Raw genomic sequence first — 19,991 nt, 5'->3', positions numbered from 1 at the left:
TCGATAAATCCAATTGGATACTCCCACTCCATCTCATGACTCACCGCTTATGCTTTGTCTCTACTCCGCAAGCCTTTTCTTTTGCCATTGCCGACAACGCCCGACATCAATGTGATTGAAGTTCCTCTCAAATACGTCATTATTCTATTAATGTACCCTTTATTTAATATGTACACTTGTTATTCATTAAATAATATCTCAAACCAACACAACGCGATTAACGGAATATTAATTTATAAATAAATATTTTATAAAACTAACATGACATGCACATCTTAAAGGATTTAATTATGATTTTTGTTTTATTTTTACATTACGACGTCCACTTTTGAACAACAGACTTGCCATACAAGTATAGTAGTTAGTCGATTCAGTTTCCGAAAGTGGAAGATGGATAAGGCTCTGCTGATAAGCGGAGAAAGCAGTAACACTAACAACATACGGCCGCCTTCTTCCTACACTCGTCGCTCCCAAGCGATCACGCGCGGCTCTCGTTACCAGAAGGCCGCGGCTCTCGTGGATCTGGTAAACTCTTCCTTCTCATTTAAGTTTACCCAAGTCACTTATGGTTTCATCAAATTATCGTCGCAAATATTGTATTTTATATTTCTTTTAACTGGAAAATGCTTGTTCTGATTGGTTGACGATGCTTTTTCTGTTACAGGCTGCAGATGGTGATGGTTTACCAGAGGAAATTCTTGATCAGTCAGAGTCGAGCTTCGAGACTTCTGCCAAGTTCTACTTCATGTTTATTAAGTTTGAATTCATTTGGTCCCTTAATTATTTTGCTTTGATAGTCTTGAATTTCTTAGAGGTTGGTTTGTTTGTCTCGGTTTTTTTTTTAATTCTGAATTTGTTAATATAGTTCTTGTTTCTCTTGTTGTCTTTATCCCACTCGTTTTTTGATTCTTGACTTGGTTGAGTTCATGCAGAAACCTTTGTGGTGCTCAAAGAGTTCTCTAACATATTCTTGCACTGATAGAGATTACTATTATCTTGGGCAGTTGCCATACTTAAGTGGTACAGAGTCACTTATTTATGAGGTAAGGTTTATGATGTTCTTGAAATAGTATTATGTCCAGTTGAATTCGAATTAAATATATGGTAAAGATGATGTTAGCTTTTGTTTGACAATTTTAATGATATGAGCAATGTGATGGAAACCAAATGGTTACTGTTTTGTTAACTTCAGAGGTCATTCAATTAGTCATTGGTGATTTTGATAGACGTATAGCAAATAGCTTGCTAAAAGTGGTGAACATTTAGGAGAAAATGAAAGGAATGTGTGAAAGTTAAGTATAATTTCTAAATCTTACTGAAAAAGAAAAAGAATCAGCAATGTGGAGTGCTAAAGTGTAATATTTCACAAGCAACTCAATCATTAATTTTGATTTTTCACTTTTGGAAAAAAAGACATTGTCAATTAAATGAAATAAATTCAAAACTTGTTGACAAATTATAAACTCATATTAGTTTGATCAAATAGAAATAATGTGTAATCTGGAACTCCTTTTCTTGGTGGTTAATACAGTTGGTTTGTTAGGTGATATGTGATTGTTATTAGTCACTCTGACTTATACTTGTTATTGTGTCTGGGGTGTGTCTGTTAGTTGTTATCATATTTTCATGGTTAAATTAAGTTTGAACTTTACGTGAGCAGCATAAAGTTTTTTGTATTATCACCCTCCTTCAATACTTGCTTATATTGGATATGCTCCATATGGAGGTGGAAGCAATTTGGTTTTACGTGACTAAGATGGACTTGGTTGAATCTGTAGATTGAGGGATTAATGGGTATTGTGATAGTAGATGACCTGTTTTTGGAGACTATGAAGATTTGTATTTTCCAGGTTTCGAATAATGCTACACATCATGCCAACCTTTGCATCTTAATTAATGCGGCATTGATTTAGAGCTGTCACATCATTTACCATATTTATCACATAATCTACATAACAATCATAAATTAAATCCAAACCCCTTGGGATTCAAAAGTTGGGATACAAACTTGGAATATTTAATATTATTCTTTATAGCGTGTTGCTAGTTGTAAGATAATTTTTATTTGAAATTCTAAACTTAATTATAAGATTTGAAGATCTTAAAAATGTTTCATCTGCAATTTTCTTACAATGATGTGTTTGCAAGTTGCATGATGACATTTTGCTTCTGCACAGGGCATAACTCTCATTGTGCTTGTGATACATACTTTCTTTCCAATTTCATTCGAAGGGTCACAGGTCTACTGGAAAAATCCTTTTACTCGGTTGAAGGTAAACCATCATTGATCTATGTTTTACTATTATTATTATTATTATTATTATTATTTTAACAGAAGAATAAGACTAGCTTTATAATTTAATTCTTTGAAGTAGTTCAATTTTTGTAATTTTTTACATAGAAGAATAAGAATGGCTTCATAATTTAATTATTTGGAGTAGTTCAATTACTTATGTAATTTTCTTCTTAATTTGGATTACGTAACCTCTTATTTGGAAATGTGCATCGATTGCTCAAACGTTAAAATGTCCTTATTAAGTCTTTGATAAGTTCTACTTCCTCTTTTCTTTTCTTTTTCTTTTTCCCTCATTCTGCAGTCTAATGATAATTTTTCTTTGTTTGCGTGGTTTAATTTTGCAGGTCATGTGCCTATTAATTTTGGTTGCTGATCTTCTGGTTTATGTTCTCTACTTGTCTCCAGTGGCATTTGACTCACTTCCTCTCAGGATTGCACCATATATCAGAGTTGCTTTTTTCACCCTAAACATTAGGTATGGTTCGGAAGGACTCACATATACTATTCTTATTGTGAATTCATTTATGTTTGTACACATATAGATAGTTATATGTGCATTTGCGCATGTGGGTTTATCTTGTATTTTAATACCGATATAGAGCTGTGCATACCATGGATAGGCACCTTCTGACCGCCTACTAAAAACTAGGTTTTGTGCAAAAAGAGGGTTCTTGTGCCTAGTCAATGCCAATGAGCATGTTGTGAATTAAATCTTGGGATAGGGAATTGCACATAGTTAACACTTATTGTGGTGAACTTGCATGGCTTAATTCTGCTTTTGCTATCAAACAATTTTAGAGCATGTGATTTACCCTTTTTTAATCTCACCTTCCTTTTGACTTCAGAGAATTACGAGATAGCATCTTCGTTTTGGCTGGAATGCTTGGCATGTACTTGAATGTCTTGGTTTGTTTACCATCTTAACATTGTTCTTCAATCTATATAGTGTTTGCAATTGCAATTGTCTCCCAAGTTACCAAATGTTACTGTTTTTAGTGTTTATGGTTAATGGGATAATATGCCTCCACTTTTCATATTCTAAAACTACAGGCACTTGGGCTTTTGTTCCTGCTGATCGCCAGTTGGGTAGCGTATGTCATGTTTGAAGACACGCAACAGGGTAAAACAGTATTTACTTCGTATGGTACCACATTGTATAAGATGTTAATTTTATTCACCACTTCCAACAACCCGGATGTCTGGATACCTGCGTACAAGTAAGTAGGAAATTGAAAAGGAACTTAGTTTTATTAGAGCTAAAATTTTAAGTTTCATGGTGCTAAATCAAATAGTGTATTTAGATACAATTTCATGCTGCTAAATTATACACCTCTCAAATGTATATACTTATGCTTCTTTGATTCATGAGCTATTCACGTGCATTGTTGTCACACTTTTTTTATTTTTTTTTATTTTTAAATGATAAACTTTTGTATCTTTTAGCATGTTGTGATTACTCTTTTAACATTTTAATGTTCTTTCTCTACACTTTTGTTAAGTGAAGATCACAGTATAGCTGATGGTGTCTTATGTTAGAATCTTAAGTTTTCATCAATGGCTTTTAGAGCAATTATCATTGTTATTTACAGAATTGTCTCTGATTTTCAGTTCTTTTGTTGCTTCTGAGTTCTAATTGTGCATTAACTAAAAAAAAAAAGTACAGATCTTATGGATTTGTAAAATCACAAGACAGAGAAGTGAGTACAATTCACTTCTAGAGTAACAGAATACAATTTTCAGAACTTTAAAGTAGTTACAGAGACCTTTGAGGTTGAATCATAAATAGATGATACAAAAGACAAATTCCTGAAGTTCCACCATAACGTATAAAAAACAAGAGATGTAGGATAACCCCCAAATGAAGGTCACCAACTTGATCCTTGCTGTTGTATATGATAGCTTCAAAGGTCAGGTATTGGTTTTTTTTAATCTCTTTAACATTAACCATATGACTGAAGACTTTAAAAATACTGTAATTACTATGCCAAGTAGCACTGGTGCAACTATTCTACATGGGGTAGTATATATATCCCTCCATCTAGAATTATTTTCCAACTTTTATTTTATTTTGTCCCGAAATGATTGTCCACCATTAAAAGCAAACTATTCTTTTTGTTGGATTTTCAAAATTGCCTTTACTGTTTTCCTTTGAAATACTTCTGCAAGCTTTCTGCATAAGAGTAGTTTAAAATGCAATATATTCTAAGGTGTGTGTGAATGTTGTCCTAAAAACTTAATTTGATAGGAATAGTCCCAAAGATAATATTAAACTCTCTTGTCCTTTTAAATGTATGGCGAAATCTGGTTAATAATTTGCAGCATAAATTCAAACATAGACCCATTTTGCATCTTGTTATAAATAGAATGCATGGATTCAAGCACAAGTCATTTTAGTCAACTTGGTTCTAATACCACATTGAACAATGTGAATTCCGAAAGCTTAAGTTAATAGAAAAGGACCCAACAAGTGTATTAAAATCTAGCAAATGTAATAATGAGGTGTTTCGAAAATTTAGAATTGCTAGGATGGACAAATAGTTTGGGATATATGGAGTATCTCCCTAAATTTTTTATAAGATTTTTCTTGGATTTTAGGAACCGAACAAATGCATATGCTTACTATCTTTTGCTCATATTGATTTTTGTTGTAGCTTGCAAAGCAAGTTTCTGATATGGATCGCATGAGGAAAAGTATATTGGGAAAGGCCTTTAATCTTATTGATAAAGATGTAAGTATTAACTATCTAATTAAGTAATTCTCTTAGCATACTTTGCATACTTTGGAACAAGCTTTATTCGCAATCATTTTTTTTTTTTTTTTTTTTTTGTACATAACAAACAGAGGCTACATATCGGTTCATTATTATCATGCAAATATTCTTCACTCTAGATGGTGGTCTTGAGAAATCATCATTGCTTAGAATTTAACAGTGGAGATGTTTCTTGATTTAGCTGATTAGTTGAAGCAGTAATGTACCAATTATTTGGTTTGTTCTAGAAAAAGAAAAAAAGTAAAGCAGGAATGATGTTGCTCATGGAGTGCTTTGGCACTCCATTTATTTGAGGTAAACACTAATCAGAAGATCATTAATACTGATAGAAAGCTAAATTATTACTGGCAAATAGTCTGTTGCCTGCTTATAATATCACAGTTGAGTTTAGGGGTAGAACCAATTGTCAATTTTCAAATTTCTGAGTTAGTTAAAATAGATTGGGAGAGTTTGATTTTGAAAAGCCTATGAGTTGAAAAAAGAAAAGTGGCTCTTCATGTCAGATTGTTTGACAAGAATTGTAATGTGACTGATCAAGTTGTCCAGGTTGAAGAAGAAAGACCCAAGTGATCGAAACAGTACTATGTTATTACTGTTTATTGAATGGATATATTGATGGGATCAAGATGGGGTCAAGATATGAAGTTATGATGTATAGTAATGGCTATCTATCTCCAGCCAGAGTTTCATTATCTCAGTGTTGACATTGAGCATTTTCTTCTGTTTTTGTTTTGTAATTGCAGCGGACATTGTAATTTAACTTTTTCAGAGGTTTTGTGAAGCTCATCTGATTACTTAGCTTTACCTAATGATCTGTGTTATGTGAAACAGTTTGCCTGGATTAGTCATTTTTAGTTTTATAGATAAGATTACCACCACAACCGTTGTTACATTTAGTGATACTGTGTATTTTTTCTGTATCTAAATGTAGTTACAATGGTTTTGTTTGATGCTTTGCTCTATCATCTATCCTGTCACGTGTTATGTAAGGTCCTTTTCTCTATGTTGAACAGAATGTCGGATCCCTCGACAAAGAGCAATGTATACAACTGTTTCAAGAACTTAACAAATATAGGTATTACTTGTACCACCTTTTCCAATGTGCTTTAAAGCGATTACGCCTATGCATCTTGCACATCAATTTCTTCTAATAATACATTTCTTTTTCTATTTGAAAAGATTTCATTCAAATTTCCTTTGTGTAATAATTTTGGAGAGGCTAATTTGTTGGGTTGATACCAATGAATTACATTTCATTGTTTATTGAATATCATTTTGGATTTGGTGGAGGAAAAGTTGTGTTCTTTTGAGATGCTCTATTTTGGTGGTTGTTTGGGTGTTATGGATAGAGCAGAGTAAAAGAATATTTGAGGAAGGTAAGGATGGGAGCTTGGAGTTGCTTTGGGAAAGAGTTTGTGCTCTTGCTTCTTTGAGTAGGTTTGAAGGTTTTTTCTTCTTTATTCAAAGGGATTGGGCGGCAGTTTTGTCTTAATTTTCAAAAAAATTTGTGCTCTTTGAATTTACCAAGCAATTTGAAGGGATTTCATTTTTTATTTATTCAAAAGGATTGGGTAGTTGTTGTGACTTAATTTTCAAAAAAAATTCTGCTGTTTGAGGGAATTTTTATTGTGAAGTTGATGAATTCATTTACATTTTTTCTTTTTATCATGAACTTCTGGTTCACCCCTTTCTGCAGTATCTTATTTAAATAAAAAAAATTCAGATCTTATGAAAAAAAAAGTGGGCTTCCATTATCTCAGCTCTTGTAATTAATTTGTTCTAATAATTGTGCCATTAACTTTGCTCTTGTGAATATTAAATCTTGCCTTTGTTCATATTTTGTAGGACTTTGCCAAAAATATCAAGAGAAGAATTTGAGTTAATATTTTATGAGCTGGATGACACCCATGATTTCAAGGTATATAGTTCCTCTATTCTTGGTCTAAGACTGTGCATCTTTTTTTACTTGCATATTGGATACAACTTCTGCCACCCATATCATGAATTCAGAAATTTCTAGCTTTTTTTTTTCGGTGGTTCTTTGAATGTGTATCCTGTTGTTTCATTTTCTGATCACATAATTGTGTAGTTGTAATATCAACTGGCCATCTATGGGATAGCAATTACATTTATATTATTGTTTATTGATTGTGAGTCCTATTTAATCTGTTTACTGAACTTGATCTTTTTTGTTTGCAGATCAATTTGGATGAATTCTATGACCTTTGCAATGCCATTGCTCTAAGATTCCTAAAAGAGGATGCAGTGAGTCCAAACTCAAATCTTGTTCATGTTTTGAATGACAAATAATTTTTAGAATTGATATAAGATACTTTGCGTCTGGTTGCAGCCATCTTGTTTTGAAAGATTTCCGTTAGTTTACCGTTCACCATTTTCCGAAAAGTTGAAAGCTTTTGTACGAAGCCCCAAATTTGGATACATAATAACCTTCATTCTCGTAGTGAATCTAGCTGCCGTTATTGTTGAAACAATGGTATGCCCTGAACATGCAGAATGATTCAAACTTTTTATTTTACAAGTTTAGTTCTATTATACTTTCCTTTTCTGATACATTTCGTTGGTATGTTGCTTAATGCAAGCATTTGCTTATCAATGCTGTGAGTTGCACAGTTGATATTCATATTGAACTTCATGAACCGTGGTATAAATTTAGCTGCTGTATGTTTTGTATAGACAAAGTTAAAGAGGTGATAATTGTTTATTGATGACGAGTGGATTTTAGTTACTAATCAGCACACCATTTTTTACAACTACACAGCTAGGAAAGGTTAGCCTCTTTGGAGAGTAGAAAACAAATTAAGATACAGGGTATGCAAAGAGTATCTATCAAGCACGAAAATCTAATGAGTAAACTATGTATTTTGGAGGAGTATTATCCTTTTCACCCAGGGCTAAATAAATTTGCTGATGGAGTAACCTCCTTCATACTGCAGCCTATCTGGTCATCTTTTCTACTTTCTCCAGCTTTTGAATGTCCTGCTGTGGCTTTCTCTGGATGTCTTCCAAGAGCCAAGTCTGTAAATAAGATTGCAGTTATCTAGTTATACATATAATTTTAGAGATTATTATATCTTTGTTAGCTGATCTAGGAGAAGGTATTAGTTGCACCTCCACATCCAGAATAACGTCAAAGTACTGTAAATTTGATAAGAATTTGCTATAGGTGCTTTTTTTTTTTTTTTTTTGCTGCTGTTATTGAGTTTACAACTGATGCCTCAGTCATGTGACCTCATACCTTAATTCCAATTTCTGCTTTTTCTGATGACTTAAAGAACACAGTTAAATTTAAGCCGGCTACATCAAAGAGCTGGAAAAACTCAATTAAAATATAAAAATAAAAACCCTGGAACTAGCGTGAGACCTTTTTGAGCTTACTCTTTGCTTTAAAGACAATTCGTCGTGCTGATCTCTGGAGAAAACCCCAAAACTTAGGTAAAAGTAGCTCATGCGTTTATTTTTCCTTCAAGGTTTTCAAATCAAATAACAAAACATTGCATATTTGGTGCAATCTTTGTTGAAACACATGTATGTGCTAGATTGTTTTCTCATGCACTTTCTTGATCAGACTTTTCTCTTCTAATCATTTGTTTTCCTTGAATACTTTATTGCCTGACTGCTGTTTGCCATAATATTCAGTTGTGTTTTATAGACTACCTTGCCACCTCACGATTTCGTATCTCTAGTTGGGAAAACTTGGTATCTTGGTGGCTCTGTTTGAAAGTCTAAATTTAATCTTGCTTATGTCGCATGTAATTTGATGAGTAATGTTTTGCAGCTTGATATAGAAAACAGTTCTGGACAGAAGGTGTGGCAAGAGGTGGAATTTGTCTTTGGTAAGTTGATCGCCGAGGCATTATTTTTAACAATTCATAGATTCTGTCATGTGTACATGTGAATGGGTGCTCACTAGCAACTTGAGGATATATAAAGATGCCTTTTCTTGAGCAATTAAGTCTATGCAATTTTAGAATTTCTAAGCATCTAAGGAAACATACAATTTAGCTATACATAGGGTTTTCCATGAAAGTGTTTATAGTGCCAGATTCTGCAGCAACTGAATGGGTGTAGGATGAATGTGACATCCCTTTGGATAACCATGTGAATTTGTATTTCTATATTACGCTTGAGACGCCCATTAAGTGGTGCATTATATGTTGTCACACTTGAGACTTTGCCACTGTCTTTGGAGCTCATGGATTGCCTATTGTTCAACAGGGTGGATATATGTACTGGAAATGGCTCTGAAAGTTTATTCATTTGGATTTGAGAATTATTGGAGGGATGGTCAAAATCGCTTTGATTTTCTGATAACATGGATAATAGGTAACTACACTGGACAATCATATCCCTGCTATCTATGCTATATTTACTTTAAATGTAATTGAATAACTGGACACGGTTTCTTTTTTATATTACTGATGATATTTGTTGATAATTGCACTGCTACCAATTTAATATTTCTTTGTCATATATTGTCTTCTAAAATTCTTAATGCTGAAAGTAGTAATTTGTCGAATTTCTGAACTTCTCTATATCGTTAGTGTCATTTCTTATTTTAAAGAGTGGAGTGTCTGAAAGAGGTCATAATTGCAAATCCAAGCTGTCAATTTTCTTCCACCAACTCTTGCAGATATTAACTCTTCGCAGATGTTGTCAATAACCTAAAGAGTTGCATACTCTGAAACAAATCATCAAGATACCTACCTGAGGAATATTCTAACACATATTGACGTTACTTTTATTAAGTTGGAGTCTGGTACATATATTACAATAAGATGAATGGAGTAACCGTTACATTAGAAATGGAGAATGTTCATGCCATTAAGGTGTTTAAGGTGCTCAGAATGTAGAATTTCACATAACCATTGTGTGATATCCTTATTTTTGTTAATAAAGTTTGCATTGTTAATAATCTTTTGATGTATTGGAGAACATTCATTATGCTTGAAATTACTTAATATTTTGTGTTTGTTTACTTGAGATGCATTACAACAATATATATACTCAATAAAGAATTGTATTATGTTAATATCAAAGAAATGAGATATGAGGAACTCACACGATGGATATTCTAGTTCTATTTGGGAAGAAAATTTATATTTCTGATTCTCGTCTGATCTTATTTTGTTCTTATGAGTGCCTTTTTTTTTTTTTTTTAAACAAACCGTCACTTTGTATTTCCGACATACTTTAGAAGACAATTTAGTTGAAACTGTGTCGACCAATACAAATTTCATTTAAAAACAACCATTATTGTAGTTTCATGATTATACTCAAATGTAAATGCATTAAACATACTTTCATTGAAAAATCAGGATTTTATAGAAAACTGAAACTACATCAGCTTTTTATGCATGTAGAATGATCTTTACAAATTTTCATGCTGTGACTTGCTGGGTCTTGCTACAGAAGTTATGAAAAGAATAAACCATGTACATTCTAGTTTGTGTCTTGAGATCTCATTATATTGCTTTAACATACAATTATTATGTGTTTGCAGTTATCGGCGAAACCATAACTTTTGTGTCCCCTAATAGCCTTACCTTTCTTTCGAACGGAGAATGGTAAGAGCAGACCCATTTCAAATAGGTTCATAGTGTAAATTGCATTTATTTTTTGGCATTATGATGTTCCTCATTTTTATTCAAATAAATGTTCCAAGCATTAGGGTGCTTCAAGAAACCTCTTTCCTTTCTTTAACCATTCAAGGATACCCAAATCTGAAATAGTTTGTGATTTGAAATAACTACAATATTCTTACTGTGATCTACTTTAATATACTAATTAACTAATATTGGTTATTTTCTAACGAAGTTTATTTTATCAGGGTAAACTTCTTGCATGCGACTAGATTATGTTTCTTCTCATTTCCACGAAGTCTCAGTTTGATACTTATCTCCATTTGTTTCCCCAACTTTTTTCTAACAGGATCCGCTACCTTCTTCTCGCAAGAATGCTAAGATTGATCAGGATCCTAATGCATGTCCAACGTTACCGAGCTTTTCTTGCCACATTCTTAACCCTTATACCAAGTTTAATGCCTTATCTTGGGATCATATTTTGTGTCTTATGTATCTATTGCTCTCTTGGTGTACAGGTATACTCTGTTTAGATATAGAGGATGCTCTTATTGCTTGTATTACTGGTCTTCAAAATACTTTTCGGTATAAAGGAAAATTTAAGTACATGAGATCATCTTGGCATATTTCTACCTCATTTTTTTTCACTTTGGATTTAAAAAAAAAAAAAAAAAAAAAAACCTGTAGAAATGTGGCTAAAGTTTTCTTGGGGAAATTATCATCCACCATCTTTGGTTTTTCCTTCCATTATAATTTGAGAGGAAAACCTTAAAATACTTAAAAATATAGTTATCTAATTATTTTGCATGTCTTATATGATATCGAGCTAGAATTCCTATCAAACAAAAATAAAAGACATATTGGCTAAGATCAGTGCACCATATTTTTTTTTACTTGAATTTTTAGACCTTTTAGGTAAATATAGTTTGGATGATTGGGAATGTATTTAGCATATTTTATTTCTGAAGTACATTAATGATGCATGCTAGATTTAATCTGAACCATCTAGATTTATTTGATCCAATGATTTAAAATAGTGTAAGTTCTTTTGGTAAAAAAAAAAAGAAAGTGTCATAGATTGTATGTTTTAGTACAATATTATTTGGATGTTATGAAATAGTTAATTATTTTTCTATCACCTCTAGTTTTCTGTTGGTGGTTTTTTTTTTTTTTTTTAATTCTGTTTACTGTATTATGCAAATGATATATCTTTGAGATTTGACATCTCAGTATTATTTTTGTCATTTTTTGGACTTCTGCTCATGTATAACTGTTAAAATTTTTATACATCATACATTGATTTTATTTGATAGATCTTTGGCGGGATTGTCAATGTGGGGAACACAAAGGTGGAAGAGACTGATCTTGCAGATGATGAGTATCCTTATTAGTTGATGGATATCTTAGATCTATTATATTTTCTACTTCTTACATCAACTGGTGGTTTCTTCTTACGCATCACCCAAAGTACATGTACAGAATCCTGAGACATTGATAAGCAGCTAACAGTTATTAAAATCTAGCCTTCTGTTTTTTAAGTTATTGCCCTTTTGTTCTATTATTTTTCCTAAAAGGCTGCGATTTGAGTTCCTTAAATCACTTTTTCTTGAAAATTTCAGCTATTTACTTTTTAATTTTAATGACTATCCAAATGGAATGGTGACTCTTTTCAATTTGCTGGTTATGAATAATTGGCAAGATTGGATGCAGGTAAGACTTCTGTGTCACAATTTCTTTATATTGTATGTTTCTCACATCTGGTAATATGATGTAGTGCATGATGAGGTGAATACTAGTCATTTTCATTCTTTCTTGTTTTTTATTGAAATGGTAGATTTCTAGATTAAGAATAAAGTCCCTGTTTATTATACATTTTCACTATTTTTGGCTATGGGACTTTCTCTTTTGCTACCTCCATAACATCTGAAGATTTGTATTTATTCCTTAAATAGAGCGAGTATTTTGCCATTCTGGGAACTCTTAAAACCTAAACTAAAATCTTTTTTGTTTAATAGGGAACTGCAAAGATTATATTGAAAGAAAAAAAGGGGTACTTAAAACTTAACCCAATCTAATGGATGGCAATTTAGGGAACTAATTTCTCAATGCTGCCACTTAGACTTCCTCTCAAGTAGAGGATCTTTTGCGTAGAAGGCCTGCTTATTTAGGTTTAGATGCCTTTTCCAGGCTGGTGACTTCCAGCCATTGTTAGGATATTATGTGACTGCAAAATATGTCACTTGGGTTCGCACACAAGGTATAGTTACAGTAATTGACAGCCAGGCTGATATTGATAAAATACAGAGAGACATCATCAGATCTGATTGGAGAACCCATTCATTTAATATTGACCCACATGGTACATTCAAAAGATTTCAGACTTTGTTGGATGTCCTTCCACGGAACATTGAAGTCATTTTCACCTATTTTTACTTTATTCAGTGCTCAAAATTGATGCTTATGATTGAGGGCATTAATTATTTCTGGTTTACCATTTCAGAGCTACAAAGAATTGACAGGAACCTCTTGGACCCTTGTATATTTTATCAGCTTCTACCTGATAAATGTTGTATTACTCTTGAATTTGGTAAGTTCTGTTTAATGCTTTTCTACTATTGATTGTGTTTTATCTGTTGCAAAAACACTATCGCTTCAGAGATGCAAATGCCTTCTTCAGAGAGTGTTTAAGATTAAATTTTGTTTTTGGATGTTTGGGACAATGTAATAGTGGAAGTTGTTCTAAACTGTAAAGCACGAGCGAAGGATTAAGGCTTGTAAAAGAATTATTCTCATTTTTGTTTCCTATTTTAATCTCAGATTGTAGCGTTTATCTTGGAGGCATTCTTTGCTGAATTGGAATGCGAAGAAGATGACAAGGTTGGTATATCTTGTGAAATCTTTTTAGGAAATAACAGTAGAATGTTTTGATGCAAAGCCTATTTATGAAAGAACTTGTGATGCTAGTCTGTGTGTCATTTACATCTCTCACTTATTGAACATCATGCTTGTCAAATCATCAAATGTTTTACATTTCTCGCCTATTGATATTCAATGCTCTATTCTAATGAGAATGGTCATCTTCTACATTTTGATCTAGGATGGAAGAAGCAAGGAAAGACGCCGATATGTTGTTGGGTACGTATTGCTGCCTATTGGCTAATTATCACTTATTTCCGTATGCTAAGACTACATATTGTTTGGTTTGGTACAGTGCCAAAACTCGAAGTCAGAGAGTTGATAGGCTTCTCCATCACATGCTGAGTGCAGAGCTAAATGATTCTGGCGATACGTAGTTTGATTTCATTTCACATTCTGGTGTGTGATAATTAAAATAAATCTTACTGCTTCTTTTCGAAGTTCAGTTTTCATTGTCGCAAGTTTGTGTTATTTACATTGTCTTTTGGTTTTTTTTTGTTTTTTCCAATTTTGTTGCCTACAATTATTGCACGCATCAGTCCCCAGTCCAATTATATGGTATAGCTACATAGAGAACAGTGGATACTAGTTCAAATTTAATGGTAAAGATTGTCATTTGTTGCTAAATTGCTCATTGCTTATTTGGTAAAATGAAACCAAATCCTTTAATGAGATGTGGAATTCCCTGTTTGAAAATTCAAGTGTTGAGGACATTGGATGCAAATTTTATAGATTTGTACAATTAGACTGAAACATGTGCTGCTGTTTATTCACAACAAGCATTTGACTGAAATAACGACAGAATTTAAATGAACTCTCTTTCATTTTGATTCTGCATTCTCATTTGTTGCATATTAAACTGTGTTTTTTCTTTTCTTTCTTTTTTTAAATAGGATTTGTGCTGTTGAACTCGAAATATATGAAGTATCTAGAACAATTGGGCTCCTTGCTTTCGGAGGTCTAGCTGGCCCATGGAATAAAAGATGGTTTGAACCCATTTGATTCCATAGGAGGTGGAGTAGGGCAATGGAGTGATTTTTCTGGTGAGTTTGTGTTGGTACGATGAGAATCATTTGATGGTTGTTTGATGAACGACATGGAATCTCGTACCCCTCACTTGGTTGCTTTAGTTTCTCTGCTTATCTTTTTCGGTTTGCTTTCCCATAAACAATCAACAAGAACAATAATAGATATTTTACTTCTTGTGATGCATTGCGGACGTTTTTTGAACGGGCAACTAAATAAATATGTAATTTTATTATAACTTTTTGTTTGTAGATGCTTGGTGAGATATGTTTTTGATAGAATTTGAGGTGAGTTTGATTTCTTACCCAATAAAGTTTTGTTGAATGGAATGTATTCTCTCTTATAAATCAATAAGATTTTGTTGAATTGGAGTATTATCCTCTCTTATAAATTGATAGACTTGAGCGTGCCTATCAGTGTAGGATTCTAACACTCCCCTTCACAGTCCAATTCATATGTTGGATTATGCATGTTGATGAATTAATGTTGGCTTAATTTTTTACTCGATGGTCAAACATCATTTAACTAAGTGAGGTGTATTTCTGAGGTCATGATGAAATTTGAGGTAGCTCTGACTCTTCATTCAATAATCCATCTCACATTCTATCAGTTTGTTTGTAGATTTATTTGTTATGTATAGCCTTAAAATTTGATTCGTGATGTGAAATTTGGCTAAACTTTATAAACCTTAGAACAATTCAGGGTTCATTTTAACTTTTTTTAAATTTCTAATTACCGAACTGTAAATTTCTAATCACCTAAATATTTTTGTAGCTAAAAAAAAAAAATTATTATAATCATATATGCTGATTTATGTTTAACCCTGTGAAACATAAATTCTTGATTAACTGTAGATAAACATGCTGATGATTGACGCTGTAAATAATGCAAATTAAAAATTGAAATTGTTGGATACAGATGTAAGCTGAGGGCGACACATATGTTAAACCACCTTCCAGTCCCCTTTCCCCAACAAGATATGCCCATATTTTCAACACAAACAAAAAGGGTTGAAAATGTTTTAGGTCTTGTTTGTTTCTATCTCTTTTCCCACCAAGTTTTCCACATTTTATTTTATTGCAGTCCCACTTCATCCCTCCACATGTTTTCCTGAGAAAGATTGAAGCCGTTGTGTCATAATTTTATTAACATTTCCAGTTTAAATTTTGAAGCAACGGGGGAATTTATTTAAAAAGTAAAAAATAATATTATACATATAATATTTTTTATACAATATTATGTGACAAGTTATCATTGGTTAATTTAAAGTTAAAATTAAATTTTTATCTAATCATATTTTATTACATAATATTGTATAAAAATGATGTAGGTGTAATATTATTAAAAAATAAAAGTTTGAACTTAGTGTTATATAATATAGTCTTAAAAATTCATAGTCGATAGTTTTAGAGTGTGGGGTCTACTAAGAAAATTGGCGGGGTTGGAACATAATTAGGGGTAATAAATTTATGTTTTTGAAGGGTATCCAATGACTCACATAGGAACGCCTTTTGACAATTTATATTTAAAATGTCAATTAAATATAACTCAGCAATTTGCCATGTGACGAAATTTTATTGTGGGGCTCAAGAACTAGTCTTCAATTTAAGAAAGAAGAAAAAAGAAAAAACTAAATAGTAAGCATACTAATTCAGAGCCTTTTACTCACTTTGCTTCATAGTTTGCAAGTTTAATCTCTACAAGAAAACAGCAAAATCTTTAAATAATGAAACCATCTCTTCTTCAAACGACCTCTTCATGATTTGTCATCTTATTTGCTGTAACTGATATATAATATAACCACATGTCAGCTGATGGGATGAATGGCCATTTCTACATAAATATATATATGAAGAGATTGGAATCTACTTTTGAAGTAAAATATGGAAGAAATAGTTGAATGTAATTTGGTTGTTTATAGATAATGGAAGTAGAACATTTTATAGGCACCCTCTATCCATCTACGACTTTCTTTGCTGTATAATTAAGTATACCAAGAAAGAATCAATGCCACCACGACCCAGAGAGGGATTTACATGCTCTTCAATTGCATTTCTCTTATTAACTAAAAGAAAGAGTAGCAACTTGCAATCCCCCCTCATCAGGTTTTGTCGAATAACAATTTTATCAAATATTTACGAAATATACAAAAAGCATCCAAAGAATTTGTTATATTACTTAGGATTTTATATAGTCAAGGATGAAAGGTATAATTCCATCCTCTTGTAATTTGTATAAACTATTTTTCAAAGGAAATTTGAAAAAAAAAAAAAAAAAAGTTTTAAACCTCTTATACCATCTTTCACATTTACAAACATGAAACGCCATTAACAGATTACACTAATCTGTGTATCAATATCATTATTGTTGAATATGGTTAATTCTTCGCATATTATTGATATATAGATTAACCAGGGGACGATTCTGTCTGTGTTTCCAAATCTCAGGATGCGTTAAATATGTCTGAAACCTCAGGGGAGATTTCGTAATATTACTCGTAGCAATCCCCACTTGGCCCTACCATATCCTCTCCTCCGTCCTTATTTAAAGTCTCACCATCATCAAAAAACACAAAGATATAGATTGAGAGAGATGAAGAACATGAAAGGAGAAGTGGTGCTGAATCTCCCAGCTGAAACAGCATGGGAGATGTTTAGAAACAATCAAATCATAAGCAAAATCAACCCTGAAATGCTTGCTCATGCTGAATATATACAAGGAGATGGCAGCCCCGGAAGCCTTAGGCTTTTCAAGCTTGGCCCTGGTATGGTATCTCTGCCCCTCTCTGTGTTTTAATTTTTCATTTAAACATGAATGCATGAAACTATGAATTTCAACACACCATATTAAATTTTGTAAATATTTGCAGCTGTGCAGAGCTATGTGAAAGAATCAACCCAGAAAATAGAGAAGGTGGAGAGTGGAAAATCAGTGACATATCTTGTAGTAGAAGGGGACTTAAAGAGTATGTATGATCCTTACAGAGTGACTTTCTCGTTCATTCCATTGACAGGGAAGGAAAAGGAGATGTGTAAAGCTGAATGGGAAGTTGAATTTGAGCCACTGACACCAGCAACACCTCCACCAGACAAGGCTAGGGACGCTGCCCTTGGATTTCTCAAGTCCTTCGACAAGTTTCAGCTAAGCTACTAATTAACCTCTGCATCAATGGTGTGTAAAATATTAAATTAAGCAGTGAGTGTGTGCATGTTTGTATCAACGTGTCGCCATAAAATTAAAACCGTACTCTCTCTCCATCAATATGTATCCTAATATTGTAATGATATATGCTACGGTACGTGTGCTCATTATTAGAGTTTCTCTTGTTTGTGTTGATGTTTTGATAAGCTTGGAGTTTATTAGTTTCGGAAAACAAATTAAAACTATGGTATGTGTATCCGTTACACGTGTATGAACCGCTATATATTTTTTCGAGAGTCAGACTCACTCATATAGTGGATGTTTTATGATATGGTCAACGCTTTATAGAATGGAATAATAAGATTGTGTTTAACCAAATAACCATAATAGTACCTTCTTTTAAAAGCTTTGTTATGGTACCCTACAACTACATGAAATTAATATTAATGTTTTACAGATCAAAATCATCTAAGAGTACTTCCATTGAGGGATCAAAATCCCCTACAACCAAGAAACGCCCCTTCTCCTTTTAACTGAAATAAGCATGTATATCAGCAGAAACAACCATAGATAAAGTTGAAAACACAAGTTATGAAGATATATATCCGAGAGCTGGACAAGATGTCATAGCATTCACATGTATATTAACAAGAAACCCATATATTCTTATTACTAAAGTTGTCAACAAGCAACTAGTCCAGTAGAAAGCTCAACCATCCCCGCGTCATTCTACTATACGATACTAGCTACATCATCTAGCTCAAAAACTGCAAAAGATAATATAATATATATACTAGGGTGAAAGTTCCACAGGTTCAATCCATTTTGTCAAAATTGCATTAACTTAAATGTACTTGAAAGGCACAGGCTTCATGTCAGCTAAGGCATCACCTTGCAACCCCAAATATCTTCAGATCAACTGCCCACTATGCTATCAGCTTATCTATTACGGTCTAACTGATAGTCCGAAACTGTTCACAACCTGTGGACCCGTTTTTGGTGAAGTTAGTAATGAGAATATTCATCATCTGACCTACTTTGGTTTTAAAGAGGTTTGAGCCACCCTTCTCAACTTTACCACCTTCTATGACTCCGTCTTTGACCACCACAGTTCCTACCACAGCTCCCTCCATATATGCTTTACAAGCTACCAGAATATCATGAGCACGGTTGCGAAAATGATAAGCAACCAAATCCTCAAAGTGCTGCCAATAAACCCAATAGATTAGATCACAGTATTCAAAAGCCAGATAAATCATATCAGGCAGTTCTCACTCAATAACTGCAAACTCATACATGCAGGCATACGCCACCATATTTCAGTACAATAGAATAATCAAATATCATACCACTGGTTTGAACAATTCAACAATGAATAATTATGAAATTCAAACATGCCACCTATAAAAATTTGTATGTGTATGGCACAAACAATTAAAGGGCATAGATAACGCGCACACCTATGCAAATGCAGGTGCAGAGTCTTCTGTGATACATGAATCATTTATACTTACAGTTAATGAACAATAAATGTGAACAAAGGCCAAGTAAAATAATGTCAACACAACCAAATATTAAATCTCCACGAACAGAGCCTCATCTAAAACACAAAAAATTGTACTGAAAAGAACTTGACAGATCAATCCTCCATGCAAGGTAAACAGAGTAAATTTATGACACAGATTCCAGCTGACATCCTACCTTTGGTGGTCTTCTTAGTGTGTACAACATTGTCTTCAAGGATAAAATAATAAGTCGATAGTTTTAGAGTGTGGGGTCTACTAAGAAAATTGGCGGGGTTGGAACATAATTAGGGGTAATAAATTTATGTTTTTGAAGGGTATCCAATGACTCACATAGGAACGCCTTTTGACAATTTATATTTAAAATGTCAATTAAATATAACTCAGCAATTTGCCATGTGACGAAATTTTATTGTGGGGCTCAAGAACTAGTCTTCAATTTAAGAAAGAAGAAAAAAGAAAAAACTAAATAGTAAGCATACTAATTCAGAGCCTTTTACTCACTTTGCTTCATAGTTTGCAAGTTTAATCTCTACAAGAAAACAGCAAAATCTTTAAATAATGAAACCATCTCTTCTTCAAACGACCTCTTCATGATTTGTCATCTTATTTGCTGTAACTGATATATAATATAACCACATGTCAGCTGATGGGATGAATGGCCATTTCTACATAAATATATATATGAAGAGATTGGAATCTACTTTTGAAGTAAAAT

General features: G+C 32.9%; 3 protein-coding genes across 3 annotated transcripts; 2 read left to right on the top strand and 1 right to left on the bottom strand.

Moving 5' to 3' along the window:
* The first annotated feature begins 287 nt into the window (after nt 1-287).
* LOC116111330 (two pore calcium channel protein 1) lies at nt 288-14,449 on the top strand. The gene is made up of 23 exons (XM_031397529.1): nt 288-525; nt 665-814; nt 933-1,043; nt 2,178-2,273; nt 2,641-2,771; nt 3,142-3,202; nt 3,347-3,514; nt 4,143-4,208; nt 4,948-5,025; nt 6,081-6,142; nt 6,913-6,985; nt 7,267-7,332; nt 7,418-7,561; nt 8,864-8,921; nt 9,304-9,411; nt 10,589-10,652; nt 11,017-11,185; nt 11,981-12,045; nt 12,287-12,377; nt 13,168-13,254; nt 13,485-13,544; nt 13,765-13,802; nt 13,879-14,449. The coding sequence occupies exons 1-23, from the start codon at nt 391-393 to the stop codon at nt 13,958-13,960; spliced, it is 2,163 nt and encodes a 720-aa protein (XP_031253389.1). The 5' UTR covers nt 288-390; the 3' UTR covers nt 13,961-14,449.
* Nucleotides 14,450-17,168: 2,719 nt separating this feature from the next.
* Nucleotides 17,169-17,837, top strand: LOC116111343 (major strawberry allergen Fra a 1-E-like). Its single transcript, XM_031397539.1, has 2 exons — nt 17,169-17,373; nt 17,479-17,837. Exons 1-2 carry the CDS (start codon nt 17,202-17,204, stop codon nt 17,760-17,762), a joined length of 456 nt encoding a protein of 151 aa, XP_031253399.1. The 5' UTR covers nt 17,169-17,201; the 3' UTR covers nt 17,763-17,837.
* Nucleotides 17,838-18,518: 681 nt separating this feature from the next.
* Nucleotides 18,519-19,495, bottom strand: LOC116111346 (putative ubiquitin-conjugating enzyme E2 38). The gene is made up of 2 exons (XM_031397541.1): nt 19,452-19,495; nt 18,519-18,955 (listed from the first exon to the last, which is right to left on the bottom strand). Exons 1-2 carry the CDS (start codon nt 19,479-19,481, stop codon nt 18,704-18,706), a joined length of 282 nt encoding a protein of 93 aa, XP_031253401.1. The 5' UTR covers nt 19,482-19,495; the 3' UTR covers nt 18,519-18,703.
* Between the last annotated feature and the right edge of the window lie 496 nt (nt 19,496-19,991).

The sequence above is a fragment of the Pistacia vera genome, unplaced genomic scaffold (genome assembly GCF_008641045.1).
Source record: "Pistacia vera cultivar Batoury unplaced genomic scaffold, PisVer_v2 Contig631, whole genome shotgun sequence".
NCBI classification, from domain to species: Eukaryota; Viridiplantae; Streptophyta; class Magnoliopsida; order Sapindales; family Anacardiaceae; genus Pistacia; species Pistacia vera.
Note: the sequence above shows the minus strand (reverse complement) of the source record. Positions and strands in the feature narration are given on the sequence as shown.